This window comes from Prionailurus viverrinus, chromosome C2 (genome assembly GCF_022837055.1).
Source record: "Prionailurus viverrinus isolate Anna chromosome C2, UM_Priviv_1.0, whole genome shotgun sequence".
NCBI lineage: Eukaryota > Metazoa > Chordata > Mammalia > Carnivora > Felidae > Prionailurus > Prionailurus viverrinus.
Genome location: NC_062569.1, coordinates 15280234 through 15304413, shown reverse-complemented (window position 1 = coordinate 15304413; position 24180 = coordinate 15280234). Strand labels below are relative to the sequence as shown.

The window sequence follows — 24180 nt, the reverse complement described above, 5'->3', positions numbered from 1 at the left end:
CACCCCAGGATCTCTACTCCTGGACTCAAGTAGCAGATTGCTATGGGAAGGCCTGGAAGCCTTATCTGCCATGTCTCAACTCAAGTGTCCATTCTTTAAGGTACTTTTCATTGACCTCCTTGATGGGGACACAGCTTCACCAGGCACCGCCTTGCAGTTCTTAATGAAAGGGTAGATTCAGGCAATAATTCAATAAATACACATGTCTGTCTCCTCTAGTTACACTAAACTAGTCAGAGAGAGGGATAGGGATTTGCTCATCCCCAGCATCCAGCACTGCTGGTTTATAACAAAAGAAGTATTCAATGGATGATTGATGAATGAATGAATGAGTGAATGAATGAATGAAAAAGTCCCAAGTGAAACATGATTGCGCAGCTCCAAGTATAACTGGTGTATCATTGTTGAAACATAGAGAATAAAGATAATGGGAAAAAAATTATCAGCAAACGATAAGTTTGCCCCAGCTGACCAGATCCAGTTGTTACAGAACGTTGGTTTGACAAAAATCGCATCATAAACACAAGGAAGCCACAAAGCAGATAAGATACTCATGTCAAACATGGGCTACCTCAAGTATACGTGAACAGGACAATAAAATTTCCTGAAGAAAAGACGAGTATTCACATTTACGTCTAGTGTAGCGTATACGTGCACACTATATCACTCTGTGGTCTCCACTGAGGAGACTTCACAGGTTTGAGAGTGTGAATTCCTCTGGCTGCACCTCTGAGACGTAGTCAAAAGGGGCAATGGTGGTGGACGAGACCTGGTTTCCATGCGCCTGTGGCATGGCCCCGGAAGTCCCTGGGCCTCTCTAATTATGAGCTTCCTCCTTTACCACGAAACAGAAACAACAATATCCCCATTATAAAGTGGTAGTTGTAACTAAATGAAATAAAGCAAAACCCCTTTAACACTGTCAATAGCTGTAGAAATATAAGTGTTATTATGATAGCTGTTTATAAATACTATCGTGGGTAATATTACTATTACTTCAATTTGAAGAGCCTGTTGTACTAATTTAATTTTTTTTAATTTTTTTGTAAGGTTTATTTTTGAGAGAGAGAGAGAGAGTACAAGCAGGAGAGGGGCAGAGAGAGAGGGAGGCACAGAATCTGAAGCAGGCTCCAGGGTCTGAGCTGTCAGCATGGAGCCCAACATGGGGCTCGAACTCACGTACTGTGAGATCATGACCCGAGTGGAAGTCGGACCCTTAACCGACTGAGCCACCCAGGCACCCCCTGTCATACTAATTTTAAATCATTTGTCTATATTCACTGGCTTTGATTCATTGATGATGAATAGTAGACACAAAATGAGAAAAAAAAAAAAAGCTTTATTTTCAAAGTCACAAGTAGTCTTGATTTTAATTTTTTAAACCTAATATTATTCAAGGTTTACTATCATAATAAGTACTTTGATGTATTCAATTCATTTAATCTTCAAAACAATCCTAGGGGCACCTGGGTGGCTCGGTCAGTCAAGCGTCTGACTTCGGCTCTGGTCATGATCTCGGGTTCATGAGTTTGAATCCCACATCCGGCTCTGCACTGACCGTGTGGGGCCTGGAGTCTGCTTCGGATTCTGTGTCTCTCACTCTCTCTCTCAAAAATAAATAAACATTTAAAAATATACATATTTTAAGAAATGATCCTAAGTGGTAGGTAGTGTTGTTGAATCTCCAACTTACAGATGGAGAAACTGAGGCACTGAGAAGAAACTTGGCCAAGATCTCATATCTAGTAATAAAACAATGATTGTAACAAGAGCAAATGTTTACATGGTGCTTAGCCCGTGCCAGTGCTATTCTAAGTGCTTTCCGTAATGCTAACTAATACAAGTCTCCTAACAAACCTGGAGGGCAGCTACCACTATTGTCCCCTTTCACGGATGACTTACTGAGACCCACAGAGGTTAAGGAATGTGTCCACGTTACACAGCTGGTAAGTGGCAGAATAGGAATTTATAGCCAGGGAGAGCCTTCCCTGTGAATCTAATGCTGTACTAACTCTCATTTATTGGTGGCATTTATCCAGCTCTCTATCTGCCTAAGTGAATTTTCTAGAGAAATGTTTACCACTGTAAGAAAACAACATTACTTCGTACACATGTCCCTGAAATTAACAATTCCCTGTCCTTCATGAAAAATACACTGAATACTGTGTAACTGTTTCCTGACAGCCCAGGGACAATATTATGGCTGCTGCGCTTTATCCATTCTTCCTCTAGTTGTTATTTTAATTTTCATACAAGGGTTTTTTTTTTTAATTTTCTTTTCCAGATATGAGCCATTTAATTGTCATTTTGTCACTCTGACTTTGCTGAGGGTCAGTTATAATTATCCCCAATGTAAGATTTAATACGTTCTGAGCTGATACTAAATCGATCGACTTGAGTGTATGACCTTTATTATGACTATAGAAATTTTGGCTGAGATGAGCGTAAGCCTTACCTCTAGGTAAGTATGAGTAATTTTGAGAAACCATCTACTTTCTTCAGCACTCATTTTCATCGTTTCTTTAATCATCAGACATGTCAGCCAGATTCATGAGTGTGTTTAAAGCTCATCTTCCTATGGAAGACCAAGTCTCTCAAAAATGTGAGACCCGTTTCCAAATCCAAGCCTGTCCCCGGGCTGACACTTTCTATCCCCTTACCCTACTTTATTTTTACCTCTTTACTTGTCTCTCTCTCCCAAGTAGAATGAAATACAAATAGCTACATTTACATGGTACTTCCTACGGACGTGCCACAGTTCTAAGAAATCTGCCGGTACTGATTCGGCACTGATTCACGTAATAAAACAACACCATTTGACAGGAGACTGAGATGCAAAGGTGACGTGACTTGCCAGAGGTCCCATATCCAGCAGTGAGGGAGCTGGGATTTGAACCCAGGCAATCTGACTCCAGAGTCTGTGCCCTACGGGCCCTGCTCTACTATCCCCGAGAACATAAATTCTAAAGGAACAGTGTCACTGCTCAATTCCCAGATGCTCAACAAATGTTCATTAACTGTTTGAATGACCTTCTAGCTCCTCTCCCTGTCCAAGTGCTCAACTCAGTTCACTCTGACTTCAGTCTCAAAAATGGACTGGCTCTGAAAGTCAGAGTAACATTCCAGGCCCTTTTTCACCTACTCAAGACTTGACTGGTTAGTTTCTTTTGACCCACCCTTATCTGACATGACACCCTGGACACGTCAGATGGTGACTGTTCATTGAATGAATGAGTGTCTTACCTGTAACGGAGCTGTTCACAATACACAAAAGTTTGTGACCAAGTAGGAGGATGTCCTAGAAATTGCACTTGAATAAATTAAAAGATTGATTTATAACTTCTGTGGGCTGACTGTGGAAATTTCACTATTCTTACCTTCAGTGTGTTATTTTTTCTTCTTTGTTAAGACATTTTTAGGACAGTTTTAGGTTTACAACAAATCTGAGAGGAAGGTACAGAGATTTCTCATATACTTCCTGCCCCCACACCTGCATCGCCTCTCATATTAACAATATCACTCACCACAATGGTACATTTTTAAAATTTTTTAAATATTTATTTATTTTTGAGACATCGAGAGACAGAGCATGAGCAGGGTAGGGGCAGAGAGAGAAGGAGACACAGAATCTGAAACAGGCTTCAGGCTCTGAGCTGTCAGCACAGAGCCCGACGTAGGGCTTGAACTCATGGACTGGACAGTGAGATCATGACCTGAGCTAGACTGAGCCATCCAGACACCCCCTGAATGGTACATTTTATACCAATTTATGAGTTTGAGGCCCACGTTGGGCTCTGTGCTGATGGCTCAGAACCTGCTGCCTGCTTTGGATTCTGTGTCTCCCTCTCTCTCTTTGCCCCTCCCCCACTCATGCTCGCTCACGCGCTCTCTCTCTGTCTCTCTCTCAAAAATAAATAAAAACGTTAAAAATTTTTAAAAATAAAAAATAAAATAAAAATGACTTAAATATATATATTTTAATGTTTATTTTTGAGAGAGACAGAGCACAAGTGGGGGAGGAGAAGAGAGAGATGTTTATTCATTTTATCTCTCTCTCAAAAATAAACACACATTAAAAAAAACCAAAACAATTTTTATACCAAGAATGAACTACATTGGTACATCATGATCACCCAAAGTCCACAGTTTACCTTAGGGTTCACTCTTCGTGTTGTACATACTATGGGTTCGGACAAATATATAATGACATGTATCCATCAGTCTAATATCATATGGTCTTTTCACTGCCCTAAAAATCCTCTGTTCTCTGTCTATTCATTTCTCCCCAACCTCCAAGCCCTGGCAACCACTGATCTTTTTTACTGTCTCCAAAATTCTGCCTTTTCCAGAATGTCATATTGTGGAAATCATACAACATGTAGCCTTTTCAGATTAGCTTCTTTTACTTAGTAATAAAGTGTTCCTCCACTTAATGGAGTGTTCCTCCACTTAAAGTTCCTCCATGATTTTTCAAGGCTTCGTAGTTCATTCCTTTTTAGTGCTGGATAATATTCCATTGTCTGGTTGTATCATGGTTTATCCATTTACCCACTAAAATGCAAATATTGGCAATTGTGAATAAAGCTGCTGCAAACATCCATGTAAATATTTCAATTTTGTAAATATGTGAAAATTTACTAAGTATAAGGCACTGTGCACTTGATAGGAAGTATGCACATTTAATCTTTAAGACAATCCTATGAAATATGTGCTATTATCAGCCCACTGTACAGATAAAGAAGCTGACTGGGGCCCCTGGGTGGCTGAGTTCCATTAAGCATCCAACTCTTGGGGTGCCTGGGTAGCTCAGTCAGTGAAGTGTCCAACTTCAGCTCAGGTTATGATCTCACAGTTCACAAGTTCAAGCCCTGCATCAGGCTCTGTGCTGGTGCTGACAGCTCAGAGCCTGGGGCCTGCTTCAGGTTCTGTGTCTCCCTCTCTCTCTGTTCCTCCCCCACTCATGCGCTCGCTCTCTCTCTCTCTCTCTCTCTCTCTCTTTCAAAAATAAAGAAACATTAAAAAAAAAAAAAAAAAGCATCCCACTCTTGATTTCGACTCAGGTCACAATCTCACAGGTTGTGAGTTTGAGCTCCGCATCGGGCTCTGTGATGACAGCTCGGAGCCTGGAGCCTGCTTCGCATTCTGTGTCTCCCCCTCTCTCTCTCTGCCCCTCCCCTGTTCTCTCTTTCTCTGTCTCTTTCTCTCAAAAATATTTATTTTTACACAAACTTTAAAAAAAAATTATTATACACAAACTTTAAAAAAAAAAAAAAAAGAAGAAGAAGAAGCAGCTTGTGAGAGGTTAAGTAATGGGCCACTGAACTAAAATGCTGAAGCCCGGATTCAATTCCTTGTATCTCTGACTCCAAAGCTTATCTCTTACAACCTATGCTGTAGTCCCTATTTCCCATTTGAAACATACACCATACAATAATAGCGACCATCCTAATGATTATGAAAGACTGTGAGTTGAAACAGTTTCCAATCACCAAGGGTCTTAAAATCTAAGTAAAACCCATCAGCTCAACTTTCGTATTTTGTACACAAAAGCTTCATTGGCCAGAAATCATTTCTGACTTTTCTGGAACTCATAGGGATGTCATGAAGAACGGTGCCTTCTCATTTTAGGGATTCATTCACTTACCCAGTCTTTGTTGAGCCCCCACTCTGTGCATGGGGCTGAGAGAGAGACAACAGTGCTGAGTAAGACAGGCAGAGCCCCAGGCCTCGCAGAGAGGGTCTAGAGAAGGGAGCAGAAAAGTAACGAGGCAACACACAGAGGAAGATTGGGGAGCAAGTGAGAACGGGGTTGGGGAGGCTGCAAAAACTGGAGTCCACCGTGGGCAGTGTGAACAACAGGTGCAATTGCCACACACGGGAGAGAACATGGCGTGTTCTGGGAACGGACAAGACAGAATGGCTGATGGAAGGCCTGACTAAGGAGGCTGCCGTAGGATAATGGAGGGTCTTTGCAGGAAGCGAGCTGGCCTCACGTTATTTAGAAAGGTCACTCTAACACTCATGGGGAAAACGGATTAGATAGGGCCAGGCTGGAAGCGGGAAAGATGGGACCGCTGCTGAACTTAACCAAGGGACTGGTGAGAATACAGTGAGCATGTTGATGGTGATGTGGGAATTGGTTTGGCAGCTATTTAGAAGATATACCCTTGGGGCGCCTGGGTGGTTCAGACGATTGGGCCTCGGACTCCGGATTTCAGCTCAGATCATGATTTCCTGGTTCGTGAGATAGAGCCCCGCATCAGACTCTGTGCTGAGTGTGGAGTCTGCTTGGGATTCTCTCTCTGCCCACACCCGCCCCCCCCCCCCCCCGCCCACTCACTCTCTAAATAAATAAATAAATAAGTATTTTTTAAAAAGGGTACAGACTTGATCATTGATGGAAATGCGGAAGAAGAGGTGATGCCAAAGATACTGCCCAGAATGGGATTTTGGTAATTGAACGGATAGGGCTGCCCAAGATAGGGAATCCAAGGGTGAGGCGGGCCGGTGGGAGTGGAGGGAGATGGCTTTTAGCGTTACGCACGTGTGGAGTTAACTGGCAGCTGGATTTGGGGGTCTGGGCCTTAATGGAGCAGCCTAGGGCTGGAGATGAAGGGGGGCAGGCATGTGAGGCCTGAAGGCATGGAAGCGGACAGGCTCGCCCCACGTGGCGCAGAAAAGCAGAGGGGCAAAGCAGCATCACAGAAGGGGAAGGCGGAAAAGCGGCACCCATAAAGCCTTTCATGAATGAGGCGGCAGGCGTATCGGGAAAGATCGGAAGACACACTCGGGCGCCACGTAACCAAGATAACTCCTTCCTGGAGCTGGACGGGCCATCCAACACCGTCGATGCACTTGCCCGCCATCCCCCCGCCCGACACCAACCCACCTGCTAGGAGACGGGCTCTCGGAGGCTCGCCTACCCGCGACAGCCCGCACTCTCTGCCCCGAGCCCAAGGCGAGTGGAGCTTGACGCCCGGAGGCTTCGGGGCTGCTCCTCAAGGACCTGCGGGCCTCTCCTTGGAGACCCTGCCTCAAACCGCGCGCCGGCGCAGAGCAACGCCCGCTCCCGCCCCACTCACCGCGCCTGAGGGAGCGTCCCTCCTGTAGGCCAATTTCTAAGTCCTCTTCCTCATCGTCCCTGCTGCTGCCACCGGCGGCAACGGATCGGGGCGGGGGGGGGGGCCGCCCCGCCCACAGCCGGTCCCCTCCACCCGGGGGACTGCACCGCCGGCCGCACCGTTGGCACACTCAAATCCCGCTTTAGGCCACCAACCGGCGCCGGCTGAGCCAATGCCGACACCTCTTCTTCCGCTGCGCCGGTGCGCCTCGGCCAATCAGGAACAGCCGTGCTGCGGCGTACCGAGCGCCATGGCGACGGGTGACACCTGCCCCAGGGTTACCGTAGCAACCATGGAACGCGCAGGTTCTAGCCCCAAGGCTGCAAGCTGGAGAGAGCAGCCAGTCACCGGGACCGAGAGCTACTAGCCTGGGGACAGGCTTCCTCAACTCGGTGGATTTTCCTGGACTTGGCGTGCCCAACCTTTTGCATTTGAAGTAAAATGGGTGAAGTAAAATGGGAAAAGAGCTGCTTCATCTTAGTTTCAAGAAGTGCTATGGACGAAAACCAATTCTCTCCCAAAGCAAAGGGTAGGTTAGTTTGAAAGGATCAACACTACATGCTTTGCATACGGCGGGGACACATTTTTGGCTACTCGAGTGCACTGCACACTTCAGGCAATGAGAATAGGGTGTTGTGAAAATAAAAGGGACCTGGCATTCAAGACATCTGTGCCGCTCACCTAGCATAGGCACGTCTCTTCACCTTTTGTGAAGGTCTGAAGCTTCTTGGGGAAAAAACAAAAACAAAAACCAATGTCATTAAAGCTTTCAAAAGATGATTCCCATTATCAAGCCTTAAAAAATGAAAAATATTCAGTGCTCCTCTTACACACACTATTTCATTATTCCACCACATCGTCTGGTAGTCATTATTTTTCATTCTAGTTTAGAAGTGTGAAATGGAGATGTAAGTTTCTTAAGCTGCCCGGCTGGTTACTGGCACAGCTGGCTAAGTGACTCAGGCAGGGTAGAACCTACATGATTCTACACAGTTCTGTGCAGTAGTACCTATACAGTTTGAATCCAGAGCCCAATTTTATCCACAGTGACGCTCCATATTTCTTCAAATATAAGACCTATTCAATCTCATGTTAATATTGCTCAAAATGACCAATGAGTCAATTAGTGCAGTGACTACATCTCCCAAAACTTAATATTAAAAAAAAAAAAAATTAAGTTTGTTTTGAGAGAGAGCGAGCAGGGGAGGGGCAGAGATGGAGAGAGAGAATTCCAAGCTGTGCTGACAGCACAGAGCCGAATGAAGGGCTCGACCTCATGAACCGTGAGATCATGACCTGAGCCAAAACCAAGAGTCGGATGCTTAATGGACTTAGCCACCCAGGCGCCCCCAAAATGCTCATGCGCTGAGCATGGAGCCTGCTTAAGATGTGCGCACTCTCTCTCCCCCTCTCTTTCTCCCTCTCCCCACCCCCACCACTCATGCCCTCTCTGAAATAATTTTTTCAAAAATTTTAAGTAAAAAATTTTTTTAAATCATAATTAGCCATTAAAAATAAACAAAAACCTCCAAGTCTTCAGTCTGAGAGAGTTCAGAATTTACACACTCACTGCACATCATGAAATGTGACGTGTGTTAATTCCACATCATATTGCAAAATTCTAAACAGATGTGTCTTAAATAATGAACCAGTCTATTCTTAAAGGGATTTAATTTTAATATTTCTTAATAGCAAAAAGCTGTTGTGAAACACATAATATTTTGTTTCATCTTCTTTTCTGTCTCCTTACTGAAATATATGAATATTAGGAAGCAGGAAACAGAAATCACCTATTTTTCTTTCACCCCCATCCCTCCACATGAAGAAGCTACGCAGCAATTCTAATAAACAAAGTACAAAGACAATATCCAACAACTAATTCAGTAGACTTTTATTGCTCTTTCAACTTCAATAACATCTCTAAAAAATAGTTTTCTTCTAACAATTATGAAACAAATTTGAAAGGCAGGATCATTCACATTATAGACTTGGTAGAGACTTGTACTTCATATAAATGAAAAATACCCAGTTCTACGTTTTAAATGTTTGATTTACCTTGGATTTTATTACAAAAGAAAATATTATCATTGTAATTATAAAAGTCATAAAAATTAGAACTGTACTGTGAAATTATACCAAGCTATCAAATATTATATAAATGAACAATAAAATTCAATTTCTATTTATTTAAACATAGTAAACATTAGAAGATAACTCCCCTACAAAACAAACAAAACACCCCAAACTTTTAATATTAAAGCAACAAAAGAAAAGCCACAACACAAAAATCAATGCACAAAAATCTGATTAAAAAAACCACTGGGGTTTAACAATTGCTATAAGTCAACTGTAGAAGTCGGTATGTGCTAATTAAATTAAAGTTTAAAAATGATCTGTAGATGATTCCATTTCCAACTATATGTTTTCCTATTATTGATACTTATATTACTTTTTGATATGATAGGAAAAAAAACCCGACTTTACATTAACATTGTCAAATTTTGAATTCTGAACACTATTTTAAATTTTCAATGTCCTTACAATCTTTAAGCTTACTTTCTAAAACATAAATAATTGTTGGACTAAACCAAAAGACACTTCACATATCTGTACTGTGTATGATAACAATGATGTAATCTACATAAATAAAATTCAGAACATTAAGTTATTTGATTTAATCATGTTTGAATCACAACGTTATATCAATGGCTTACACATCCAAAATCTGAGCACTTTAAAACGGGATTCACATGTCCAAACTGTTGAGCGCATTTACAGAACTGATGTCCGTGATATGATCCTTGAAAGACAGCAAGCTCCGGTGTAATGCCTCAGTTTCAGACACCATTTTATGTTTTACAGGAATTTGGAACCTGTCTTTGTGAAAGGAAAAACTTAGAAAGCTATTATATACATACATAAAGTACGAGGAAGAAACAGAAATGCTGTTTGGATGGAGAAAGCAAAAGTTAATCTTTCTGAATGGTAAAGAAATCTGCTTTATAAACACATGCATTAGCACATAAATTTTGTCCTACATGTTTTACAAAGACTTGGCAAATGTGAACATTGATACGCCACAGCTTTTTTCAACAACTTAAGAGATTTAAGATTTTTAACATCATTTGCGCGCGTGCACACACACACATAAACACACACACACACACACACACACACACACACACACACACACACGCATTAGAAAGTTTGTATGCTTCACTTCAACATACCTAATATTATTAGAGAACATACAGAATCATCCTTTTATCATAAGGAAGTTAGCTCACTGTTTTCTCAAAAGCTGCTATTTTAGAGTGAAATAGCATTCAAAAGAAAGTAAATTTCAGATGGTCAACATCAGGATTTATTATAGTCTCTGTAAACAGACATCTATAAATAAATAAAACAGGGTGGAGAGAAGAGAATCCTGAGGTGGCTCTGTAGCCAGGATATTCAGTAGCACTAAGTTCCATCCTGGAAACCAAGGCATCTAAGAAAGTGCAGGGCTGTTTATATTAACTTATTTTGTAAATGGAATATGTACAGGTTTAATTATTTTGCACCTTGAGGTAAATCAGTACATTGCAATTACTACTGCTCATTTACACCTATTTAAGGCAACATTTAAAAATCAATATATGTAGTAAATTATATTTTTCACTTGTCTTGCAATGAACACTATCCACGATCGCTATTTTTCAAAAACAGTGGAAAAATATCATAACCACGTAAAACAAGCAGTTAATTACTTAATAAACATGAGTTACCTTTGCTCTTCAATGGAGTAGTCATATCAGATCATTTTGTAAGTCAAGTAGTCAAAAGAAAGCAGAAACCATTGACAATTAGAAACATAGCAAAAACATTTTGAGTGCAACGTATTTTGCAAGTCATGGTTTTTCTGGCACTGGACTATCACTATACATAATTAAATAAAATTACAGAAACACTATGATGCCAGGTAGTTTTCAGTTTAAAATTTAAAACCCCTTCCTGTAAAATAAGAACATTTGTGAACCCTATGGTGTCCAGACACAAAGAAATGATGTGAGGAAATCCCCCTTGTTCAGGTCCATCAGGGGAGTTTACAAAATGTAGCAGCAAATACTGGGGTCTTTGGAAATGATTATGCTGCTGTGGATAAACAGGAATCATTTCAGTGCAAGCTCACGAAGAATAACAAGCACCATGGGTAATAACTCAATTATCGATTGCCAACAGAGTCTAAAACTCTTCAGCAGGCAGTACCAAATGATGCCGGCTATGTTTTCTAAAGAAACGTAGCTACATTTCCAAATTCCCATGTGAAGCAGAAGTCAAATCCCTTATTTTAACTAGAATCTGACAATATGGTCTCAGATGGGAAAGGACATCTGAGTTATTAGTAAGTAGTTTAGAACGGATGAAAAACACTTCAGAATTGCTAAAATATCAGCTTTTGGCATTCCTCATGATCCTCTAGAAGATCAACTTTTCATACTTTTGTACCTTAATTACAAATGATTAAAGGGAGCATTGGAATTTCATTAAAATTTTCATCTTAATATTCATGTCACAATTTTGCTATTTCTCTCTGTGGCTTCTCAATACTCATTTGGTTTTTGTAAATTATCCTCTTGCCAAATCAGTTTCACAACCCCATTCATCCAGTCCTACAGGCTTAACAAGAACAACATTTATTTATTTCATGTAGAGCTAAGAGTATATAAAAGACGGCTAAAAAGATGTGCTAGAAGTTAAAAAGGCAGCTCAGAAAAGCAAAAACAACAATACTAACACAAACTAGAAAGAATGCCATCAATCTGAGCTATACATAAAATGTCTAAATTCCTTTTAAAATACAAATATGGCAGTGCTTTATATCAAAGATGTAAAATCTGTCAACTGCTTTCAGATAATAAACCATAAATGCAAGTGAGCACCAACTATTTACATTAACAATTTAAATTACTCTGTATTTGTTATCTTTTCAAATGTTTATATAATATTTAAGTATATCAATTAAAATAAATAAAATATTTTAAAATGCAATCACATAACAATCTATTAAATAGTATCTATACAACAGAAAGAATAACAACGTAAACAAGAAAATGAAAGGTAATTCTTTAGAATAAAGTAATACTGATCATAAACCCATTAAGAGAATTCTGACTCCTGATTATTTCCTCATATTACTTGTAATAGAAAAATAATCAAGGACCTGAACCTGATATAAACTAAACCACATTTTAAGTAAAAGACAGCAAAGGCAGAGAACAGAGTGGGCATTCTGGGCTCTGATAAAGCATTAGGATTCAGAAAATATTTCTACAAAGGCAACAAAGTTTAACTATTATAAATTTGCATTTTATAGCTTCTAAAATCCATAAAGTTATGACTGCTATAGGTTAAATTATAAAATCACCTGCAATTTTACTCGTCTATCAGAATATAAACCTAAATGTGGTGTTTTAAGATTTAAAATAAATTTTAAAAACATAAATGTCGAAACTATAGTTCTTAGCTAGAAAATTTCTATTGTTCCACCTTTATAGCCAAGAAATCTCCACTGCTTATGAAACATACAGATTATCTGCATAAATGAAACACACATGCAGAGAAGCCGTGACATGTTACATTTGTCCCACAACACTGGCATAAAGACTCCCTGTTCTTCCCATAAAGAACGAACAGAAGTGAAATAATATGCAAAAATTTTTAGTAACTCAAGTAAAAATTATAAATATATGGACAAAGTACGTCACTTAAGGTTGGTATGAATTACCACTGATGGACAAAGAGATTTCAAGGAAAGCAGATTGAATGCATTTCCCCACATCTTTCTACCGCAGAACACAAAATGTTTTTCCAACAAAATAAATATTTGAAGAGTTAAGAACCATGTACCTCATTTCTAAGAGACTATTTCATCATATACACAGTCTCCATGGTGTTCCTAGCAAACTTCAGACACTACCTCAAAAACAGTAGTCACGCATTAAATAGCATGACATACAATAATGTTATATATAGTGACATGAAATACACACATTTTATATATATACATATAATAAAATATATATATAGCTGTATAGCTATATATATAGTTCCTCTTGGTTCAATTCTATAATGAAGTTTCAGCATCCATGTATTTCTTTGTTGGTTCATCTTCAAAATTTATTTTCACACTGACAGGCTTTTCAGGGCTATTTAAAACAAAGAATGAGAATAAATGATTTTGAAATGGATACATACTACATTCTAAACACGGCCAACACTTAGCATCCATAATCACCCTTTTGAGATGACTATAAATACTATATACTAATGACTTGTTATTTGTTACTTTATTGCTTTCTTTTCGTATCAGTAAATTTGATTGGAAAGACAAATATTAAAAATTCTTAGATTTTTTTCAATGGATATGTTTGCCACTGAAATTAATGTTTTTCTTACAAGTGAAGAGGAGTTTCTTAAAATGGGTCATTTTATGACTAAGTTTATTAGTTTTACTTTATAAATAAACAGTTGTAGCATGTGACATTTCACTGACAAATCCATTAAAAAAAAGTGATCTTTGCTAATATAGATAAGCATCAAATAACTTCCTGCAAAATGTAACACATTTACAAACTTTCTCTTCCCAAATTTGGTTCACAAATATAAGATCAGAACACATCTATTTTATATTTTCAAGTTACTATCAAATACAGTGATTCCATGTACACGGATTTAATTGACTAACTCATAAATGAAAATACACTGTGGTTTGCTGCCTTCTCCAGATAAGACTGAAGAAGGACCCCCAAACATTTTTCTGTTAAATGACATAACCCCAACACTGTCTTTCTTTCCCTTTGATTTTGACTTGAGGAACAACCTGAATGAAAGGCAGAAATATAAAGATACAATAATATTATTGTAAGGTCTTTACATTTATCAAAATAATCTCAGCCACGAGTGCTGACAAGGTGTGAAAATTCAGAGTAAAAAGAATATCAAGCTAAATTCTAGCTGCATGGAATATACAAAATGACAAAGAGTTTAACTTAAAAACTTTTAAGATCAAAGACAGAAGGAAATAGTCCAGCTTAGAGAATCAGAACTCAAGAAATGATTTAAAAAAAAAAAAAAAAAAAGGATAGAGATTAAGTAGGAGCAAAGCTCTAAGAAGAGGTAAGGAAGGAATGAACAAAACCTAACCAATGATTATCAAAAGACAGTGGCCAGAAAGATAATAGCTAATGAGGAACAGCTAGTGATTGTTTGTCTGGAAAAGTTTTGATTGGATATCCAAGCAGAATACACCGACACAAAACGAGTCTGGTACAAAGTGACACAGAATACCTGCTGAGTATGAACGACTGAGTACACTGCTGGATAACACCTCATTTCTCCACAGACCCAAGGGAATCAAGTACCCTTGGGCACCTAACAAAAAATCTAAGGAAGGAGGTATGAAATAGTTATGGAGTCCATGCTCCCTTATAAAACTGAATGACCGTTATATCCATGGATTAAATTTCTTCCAACTATCTTCTAGGAAAACATTTACTTCACCTGAAGAAATGGCAGGCTAAAACAAAACAAGACAAAACCAAACAAGGAAAACAATCATGTCTGTCTTTTTGCTTGGACCATCAGAAAGAATGACTGAGGGAGCATCCAATTATAGAATTTATGTACCCCTAATAATTATCTTTCTGTACATGGTTTCCGATCTTTTATATACTCATTCCATATTACCATAGGTGATATTCACTTTTATTCTAAAATGGCTCAAATTCTTTTTGGAAATAGGCAACCATGAGTTTAAAAAAATAACTTCTTTGGCACTTGTATCTGATTTCCAGTATTCAGCGAAATGACGGATAGACAGATGAAAGGAAGAAGGAAAGAAGAGAAGAAGGCTGGTTTTGTTAAGAGAATAAAACTTATGCAGATTGAGTTAAATGTAATGGTTTTATTAAATAGCTATCTAGGCAGAAGTCAACTGAAAATCGGCTACGGTTAGAAAATGCGTAAATAGTTACAGCTACCTCGTGTTAGGCCTGGTTACTTTGGCATTCTCAGTATTCATGGAAAGTGCCTTCCATTGTGCAGTTTTGGCCATTTCATCTGATATGTTAACAACTGAGGGATCAACACTAAAGAACAAATATACTTTTTGGTTAGTATTCAGTACTTGCAAAAGCATTAATATTGTCGCTCTTGACTATATAATATTTGTCTTCATCAACTTAAAGCTGAGAAAGCTCTTTGTCTTGCACTTAAACCAAGGTCTAGAAAAACATCAGAATTATGTAGTTCTGTTCTAAAGATATCACGAAGCATTGTATCTTTCTGCATAATCAAAGCTAGGAGTTAAGATTATAAATTGGCAATGATGCCCAAGGATGATCATCTTGGCTCTAAACGTATTACTAAAATAACATAAAAGACTACATTAATGTGCTTGTAAATATAAAAAATATAGCCTCAACACAATTAGAAAACTTTCATACCTGGCAAAAATCTCAATCTCATCAAATAAATATCCCCAGTTAAAGAAAGAAAAATTGAGATTATTATTTTTTTAAAAAAACTGATTTTTAATAGCTTTTAAAAAAACCTTTAAAAATAATGGTTGAAAAGACAATCAAAATCAAAATCAAAAGAACGAAATACTGTCCTTTCATTGGAAGAGAAAAATGTAACCATTCCATGTCTTTATAAAATATTGCAACATTCCTTTGAGATGAATCCAATAATGATCATATCCATAAATAATCTGGGGCTCGAGGTTATCAGTCACAAGTCACAGGAAAGTGCTATGAAGTTAATAAAAATATATTTGCAAGCCCTTTTTCTTCACCAAAAAGTAACATTTCATGCATAGAAGTGACAAACACAAATGTCAAATTAGACCTTAAATTCACAATGTGATAGCAGCTATGTGATAAATGACTAAACAGCAGTCCTTTAGAAAAGTGCTAGCTTTGTTTACACTTTAAATCCAATATCGTTTAAAATAATAAGACTGCAGGGGCGCCTGGGTGGCTCAGTGGATTAAGGGTCCAACTCTTGATTTTGGGTCAGGTCATGATCTCAAGCCCTATGTCAGGCTCCAAGCTGAGCATAGAGGCTGCTTGGGATTCTCTTTCCCCCTGCCCTTCCCCCACTCACACTCTGTGTGTCTCTCTCTCTCAAATAAACAAACATTAAAAAAATAAATAAATAAACTTTATTTAAATAAATAAACGAAGAAATAAGACTGCAGAGAAGTGTAACATGGTCCTTAAAGAATCTCTAGGAAAAGGTGCTTTACCAAGTCAATTTTTTTAAGGTGCAAAAAATTTGAAGGCCCAAATTCACAATGGCAGAGCCATTCCAACTTGAAACTACCTACTGTGACTAAACATTTCTTTGGTTTGTTGCCAACTTCAAATAACTGAAGAGAGACATTCCTGAAGCACTTTCTAGCTTCAAAATGTCCTCCTCTAAGAACTTTCCCATTACTAAAAATTAAGACTTTTCTGAAGACAGTACATGTTTTGTTATCCCCCAAAATAAAACTACATGGGGAAAAAAATCAATTCCTTTCATGTTTAATGGAGTTTTGCAGTTTCCAAATGTTTTCCTGCATTACCTCATTTGATTTTCATGGCAGGTAATCCAAAGCTACTTAAGACTATAAAATATGACAGATAAACAGATAAGCCGATTTCTGGCATTCGTGATGACCAAATTTTAAGCAAAGCAGCATTTATCATGGCCTGTGCCATCACTTAAAGAGACAAAAGTATATGTACAGATAACCATCCTTTTTGTTAAATATCAGACAGTGTAAGTATAGATTCCACTTAAATTTGTCAAGGCCCGTGTATAATCATACTGAGAAAGGGATAATGCAGACTAGAGAGACTAAGTGGCAAATAATTTCAGCAAACTGATGAGTCACTAATAACCATCATGGCAGCTCCTATAGTCTTAAGTCCAACAAAATTAATACACTAATTCATTGAACAAATATTTACAGAACCCAGCAAAGCAGAGCACTATAGCTGCGTATATCAAGACATCTATACTTGGCATTTAATTTAAAGAACATAAGAAAGATTTGAGGGAAAATCATAAAAGGTGACACAGAGTACTTAATACCAACAATGAAAATTAACAGTAAAAATTATAGAGGGAACATTACTTATGAATTCATCTATCAAAACGAATCAACATGTACAAGTCTAAATACAACATCTATAAAAACTATAAAGATTAATTAAAAATGAAAAAAATCTGAAGTTAATAAATACCAACAAACCTTTTCTATTAAACGGAACCTATATACATTCTATACCTGACTTTTCTACTATCAAGTGCTAATCAGAAATAGAATAAATGTGGAACCAGAAATCAGATATGTGCATAAATAATATAGACTTTTATTCTTTAAAACTACAAAAAAGTACACAGAGTTTAAAGACAGAATTTACCACCATCTTTGGTTCTTAAATTTACATATAAACCACTAAAATCATACATTATAAACTATGTATGAAACGCAACTTGTCCATGACATGAGCCCTCACTGACAATAGTCAAGTCACACCTTTGCAAAGTAGGAGAGTTCCAGGGCCTCTACACACAGTCAAAATTTGGAAGGTTATCAGACAATGGATTACCAACGTTTATCTTTCAGCACACGCTGACACAGCCCCAATAAAGGACAGAAGGGAAAAACCTATACTACTGAGAGAATGGGACTATTCTGAGTTTTGTGTTCTGACTTTAAACTTCATTAAAACAGAAGGAGTGACACAAGACAAGTAGCTCTTGTCTGCTTGGCATGTGGGTTGGTTTAATGTTCTGGTCTAAGTCTGGCCTATCACCTGCGAAGGGAAGGGCCTTGCGACTCCCTTTCGAATTCACGCAGCCCCCGGTTAGTTGATATGCTAGATGCCAGTTTTGTCATCTTTTTAAAAATAAAGATCGCTACTTTACTGAAGCATTACATGGTTTATTCATGTACTTGAAGTGTATACAAAATACATTTTACAAGATAAAGTTTTATCTCACCTATATTTCAGGGCTTTAACTGGAATCTGTAAGAGACTTCCTCCTTCAAATGGAAGGTGCACAGTGTCGTCATCAGCTTGAAGCATCCGTTCAGCTTCCTTCAGGGCACATACACAAAAAGATTACTTTTCCCAGAATATTTCCAGGAGGACCAATTAATATGTAACATCTTCAAGAACTGGAAACCCAAACTGACAATATTATTGAAATATAACATATTTGCCATGGCTGGAAGTCCTTTTACTATTAGAAACATATACTTATGGCACAACAGAACACAACCATTTGGAAAGACTAAATTGCAAATGCTTATAACGTTCATTTAAGTTTAACCACTAATACTATTTTAAAAATAGATTTAGCTACATAAGTTTTATTATCAATTATTAGCACAGAACAAGAGATAAAATTCTGTGAAACCTCATTACAATACACTGTAAGCAAAACCTCATTTGTAAAGGAAGGGTTTCTAGATCTCAGCAATACTGACAGGGCCAAACAGTTCTCTGTAGTAAGGGGCAGTCCTTACTAGGACTAGTAAGTAAGTAACACTAGTCCTAGTGTTAAGTAGCATCCTAGGCCTCCACTTACTGGATGCCCCTCCAATTCTGACAATGAAAAATTTCTCAAACATTGAAATATGACCCCGGAGGAGAAATGTCACCCCAGATGGAGAGCCAACTTCTATTGGAGACATGACCCAAAATCATGACGTCATAATCACTGGGGGCAGGGCTGGATGGACTGGGAGAGCATTCACACTCTTCTTCTTAACAACAGAAATCCCACTATTTGAAGGTGGCAATACGCCCAGCTTTTAAAAAGTCAGCGTTATGGGGCGCCTGGGTGACTCAGTCGGTTAAGTGTCCGATTTCGGCTCAGGTCACGATCCCACAGTTTGTGAGTTTGAGCCCCGCAAAGGGCTCTGTGCGGACAGCTCGGAGCCTGGAGCTTGCTTCGGATTCTGTGTCTCCCTCTCTCTCTGCCCCTCCCCTGCTCGCGCTCTCTCTCTCTCTTTCTCTCAAAAATAAATAAACAGTAAAAAAAAAAATAATTAAAAAGTCATCATCAAAAAAAACCCCAAAACCCAAAGCTCAATTTCCCAGCATCCCTTGCAACTCCATGTGGCCATGAGATGCACAAATAACTTACTGGATGACAGTTCCGGAGAGACTCCTTAAAACAGGACAGTAAGGGGAGGGCAGGTTTTGCTTTCTCACCCTATCCCCCCTCCTCCTTCCTGCCAGTCTCTCATGCTAATATGACAGCTCCAGCTCGGAATCCATTTCGACCTAGGAGGGGATGCTGAGTATGGAAACGGTGCTGAGGACGGCACAGCGCAGCCCAGGAGCGCCCAGACAACACGGTGCAACTGTCACATTAGCTCACCCCTCTTCTAAGACTTCTTCTACCTGAGCCCAGGAGCTCTTTGTGTTTAAGCCCCCTGTACTTTTGTCTCCTGTTATACACACTGACCCTTATTCCGACTTAATACAGAAAATAATACGCAGGCAATTTTAACCTAAGTATTTCATAAATAAATTCTACCGTACTTGAAAATTCACCAAAAGCTCATCAACATTTGCACATATGATATAGTTTTAAAGGGAACAAGAATCTTTAAAAAATTTTGGAGACTCCATTCAAATCAGTATTTCCAATTAGTATCCTGATTAAAGAGTCATGATTTTTCTTAAAAAGTAATCATAAAGCCAGCAATTCTGCCATAAATCAGCACTGCATAATTAATCCAAACTATGAAAAAAATACCAACAAGCCTTAAACATATTTGTCCATGAAGTTTAATAAACGCATTTTCGTAAATACTACACAATATAAGGTATATACTACGTTGCTTTCTCTCAAAAATTAGGTGGAAAAAGTAATTTTGAGTTTAATTGTACTTTTCGTACAATGATATTTAAAGTCCTTTTTGTCATTATGTAGATGTCAGATTAAAATGTTAAAATTTAAATGTACGCTAAAATGTACTTATGAATTTAAGATTTCTGTTACCTATGTTTTAACACTGCTAAATTCTGTCACTGTTAATTAAGTACACATGGGATATGTAATTTTTATTTTTTTTTTTTTTTAACGTTTATTTATTTTTGAGACAGAGAGAGACAGAGCATGAACGGGGGAGGGTCAGAGAGAGAGGGAGACACAGAATCCGAAACAGGCTCCAGGCTCTGAGCCGTCAGCACAGAGCCCGACACGGGGCTAGAAATCACAGACCGCGAAATCATGACCTGAGCCGAAGTCGGCCGCTTAACCAACTGAGGCACCCAGGCGCCCCTAGATACGTAATTTTTAAAAGGCTGGTTTTGGGTCAGGGCTTTGAGGGGGCAAGTTGGTAAAATGGGTAAGAACTTATGTTTGGGACAAGTTACCTACTAACCTCCCTCTGCCTCAGTTTCCTTATAGGTAATCTGGGAATGACAAAAGTACCTACACTTCATAATGATAAGGTTCTTAGGAGGATTAAAGGAGCTGATTCCTGTAAAGTGACCATAAGAGTGCCTGCTACTTGGTACGAAGTATTAAGCAACAATGAATAGTGTAAATTTAAAACTCTGGTCTTATTACCTCTTTCTCTTTTTTCTTTTTGTCATCTTCTTTCTTTTTCTTACTTTCTGGCATGAGATCATCAAGCCAACTAAGTTCTCTCTTTGTGAAACACAGATCCATGAGTTTGCGTACAAAAACTAATGCGAGAACCTTAAAAAAGTGGAGGAGAGAATATTAACTAAAAATTAACTATATCATTTGAAGAGAAAAAAAGTATCAAATGATAAATAACCAAAAAGTGATGCATATATTTTATTTAAAAATCATTTCATATACCATCTTATTTCAAAGAAAGTGAGTTACCTATTTATCTTTCAAACTTCCTGCTCAAAGAAAAGATATTAAAAATACCATTTTTAATATTTTCCTATATAAATCGCTTACACTCTGCATAAAATTAGAAAGCAAATTAAGCATACATAGTATCTTCACAGTAAAACAAGATTATTAATTTTTATGACTTTAAATTGTACACGTTATATAGATAGATACAATTTTAAAAATCTCCTAAGCAATGCATTAGTGAATCCATTTCCCAATATTAGGTTTAAACTTTTCAATTATATAATGTGCTTTCCTTTATTTATTTATTTAAAAAAAGATTTTTTTAATCATTGTTTATTTTTGAGAGAGAGACTGTGAGCAGGGGAGGAGCAGAGAGAGAGACAGAATCTGAAGCAGGCTCCAAGCCCCGAGCTGTCAGCACAGAGCCCGACATGGGACTTGAACCCACGAACCACGAGATCATGATCTGAGCCGAAGTCGGACGCTCAACCGACTGAGCCACCCAGGCGCCCCTAATGTGCTTTCCTTTAACTGCTACTAAGGTTGAAGAAACGTTTGCAAATGTTCATTGACCATTTGGACTTCTTCCCTTTCTTCTTACCATCTTCCTTATTACTGTCTTTTCCCTGTTTTTCAATTGCTTTTTTATGACTTTTTATTCATGAATTCGTAAGACCTCTGTGTAGTTTAGATAAAGGCATTTTATTCGCCTTATGTGTTGCAAATACTTTCTCCCAGTTCACAATACGATTTTACTTACTACATTCATAAAAAACACTTAATTATCCTGTGGTTAAATAGATCTTTCTTCCTTTTACAGTTGGGTTTCCCTATCTTGAGAAGTTATCCTCAATCACTGGACTATATAATATTCTTCAAAATCTTCTACTACATTTTAACACTTACGTCTTGAATTCATTTATGGTTTCTTTCTGAGTAAGGTAGTGAGTAAGGAAGCAACCTTAGCTCTCCATTCAGAGTCAAATCATCCAAGACTATATACTACATTTTCCCATGTAGATGAGTTATCATCTTTAATGAAATGTCCCACTTATGGTATTCAAGTGGTAAATTCTCACATATATTCTGATAAATTCTATTTTCCTGATTTATGTCTACGCCCATGTCAATTCCATACTATGTTAGCTGCCCTCACCTGACAGCAAATTTTAAATATTTAGTTATCACAACAGTATGGTAGCAGCATAGGAACAATCAAGTCCCTCCCTCACCCCAGACCCCGCCAGGAATTCTTAATTATCTTTGTTTTGTTATTCCTCTGGTATTTATTACAGCTTTACTTTTTTATTAATATGCAACTTACATTAAAATAGAAAAATACCATATGTACAGTTTGATGCTTTTGACACATGTACATATTTGTGAAACCTACACCCGAACAACACACAGAACACTTCTACCATCCATGTTGTTTTCTGTGACTCTGGCATTTATTTTTCTCCATAAGCTTTAAAATTACCCAGTTCACACTGACAACAACTTCCCCACATACACACAAACACATGCAAATAAACTCATACAACTCATTCCTGAAGTGACATCTTTACAATACTAAGAATGCAAAATAAAGAGCATGGTATATCTTCCTATTTGTTTGGGTCTTAATTTTATGTACTTCCACATTTTATGGGTTGAATTGTGTCCCACATGAAAGATGTATTGAAATCCTAACCCCCTGTACCTCAGAATGTGACTTTATTTGGAAATAGGGTTGCTGCAGATATAATTAAGAGGTCATACTGGAGTAGGGTGGGCTCCTAATACAATACGTCCAGTGTCCTCAAAAATGGTCTTATAAAGACACAGTGATACACAGAACACATGACAACGAAGGCAGTTTGGAGTTAGGCAGTTGCAACACGCAGAAGGCCAAAGATTTTCAACAAACTGCCAGAAGAGGCAAAAAGGATTGCCTCACAGGTTTTAGAGGGCCCCATCCACCCTTGATTTCAGATTTCTAGGATCCACAGCTACCATATAATACATTTCTTTGGTTAAGCCAATGGTTTTCTGGTAACCACCTGCCCTAACAAAATTCTTATTAATTCTATTAGTCTTTACTAATTCTATTTAGTCTTTTTTTCTTTAATTTGAGTCGTTTGAGTTAATAAGTATATAATCACATGACTGACAAATAATGTTATCTCTTCTTTTTGCCAATTATTATATTATTCTTATATCAGTTAGAACCTTCAATTCATATCAAATAATAATAGCTGACTTCCCTATATTAAAACTCATTTATAAATTTTTATTCACAGTGATTGCATTTTATAAAAAGTCTTTTTATCTTTAATTATGTTGATAATTCTTGCTTGCTGCTCAAGTATCCCAGTCTATTTAAACATCATATATTACTTATAGAAACACTATAAATGTATTTATTTGTTAATATCTTCAGATTTTTTACACTTATATTGGTAACTGACAAGTCACCATCGTTCTTTCATACTTTATTGGGCTTTGGTATTAAGACCTTGCTAGTGTTTCATGACCAAAAAATGCAGAAGTTTCCATCTTTTCCTTTGGTTTAGAATAATTTTTTTTTTAATTTTTTTTTCAACGTTTATTTATTTTTGGGACAGAGAGAGACAGAGCATGAACGGGGGAGGGTCAGAGAGAGAGGGAGACACAGAATCCGAAACAGGCTCCAGGCTCTGAGCCGTCAGCCCAGAGCCTGACGCGGGGCTCGAACTCACGGACCGCGAGATCGTGACCTGGCTGAAGTCGGACGCCCAACCGACTGCGCCACCCAGGTGCCCCTGGTTGAGAATAATTTAAGAAGTACTGAAACTAACTGTTCTTTAAAACTCTGCTGTTAACCCATCTGGGGCCCAGGATCCAAGAGCAGATCTTTAACCATTTTCCCAGTCTTGTGTGCAATTGACTTCTACATATCCATAGATTTTATACTTCTCTTTGGGTTAACTCCCAGAAATGTATGTATAGAACAGAACTAATCCATTTCCTCTAGATCAGTGGTAGGTAAACCACAGCCCTTGGGTAAATCTGGCTCTACCTGTTTTGTATGGACTATGACCTAATAATAGTTTGTAAAGATGAACATTTGGAATTGATTTGATAATAGGGAACACTAACTTTGAACCTCATTAAATGACAGAAAAATTATCCCAAATGAGAAAGA

The 24180-nt window shown here is 38.0% G+C and overlaps 2 protein-coding genes across 11 annotated transcripts in view; both read right to left on the bottom strand.

Annotated features, from left to right (window-relative positions):
• NEK10 (NIMA related kinase 10) overlaps positions 1-7254 on the bottom strand; it is a 230098-nt gene extending 222844 nt beyond the window's left edge. For all 6 annotated transcript variants that reach the window (XR_007155710.1, XM_047875604.1, XM_047875605.1 and 3 more), the window contains exon 1: positions 7083-7254. The gene's annotated coding sequence lies outside the window, so the exon portion shown is untranslated. The remainder of the gene's footprint in view (positions 1-7082) is intronic.
• Positions 7255-8994: 1740 nt separating this feature from the next.
• The window catches only part of SLC4A7 (solute carrier family 4 member 7), a 111712-nt gene continuing 96526 nt past the window's right edge, over positions 8995-24180 (bottom strand). For 4 of the 5 annotated variants that reach the window (XM_047874227.1, XM_047874225.1, XM_047874223.1 and 1 more), the window contains 4 exons: positions 20748-20879; positions 18159-18256; positions 15143-15250; positions 8995-13309 (listed from right to left, as the gene is read on the bottom strand). In XM_047874227.1, coding sequence (XP_047730183.1) covers positions 13228-13309; positions 15143-15250; positions 18159-18256; positions 20748-20879 — 420 coding nt within the window. In that variant the 3' untranslated portion in view covers positions 8995-13227. The remainder of the gene's footprint in view (positions 13310-15142; positions 15251-18158; positions 18257-20747; positions 20880-24180) is intronic. The other variant, XM_047874226.1, reaches the window with a different exon arrangement.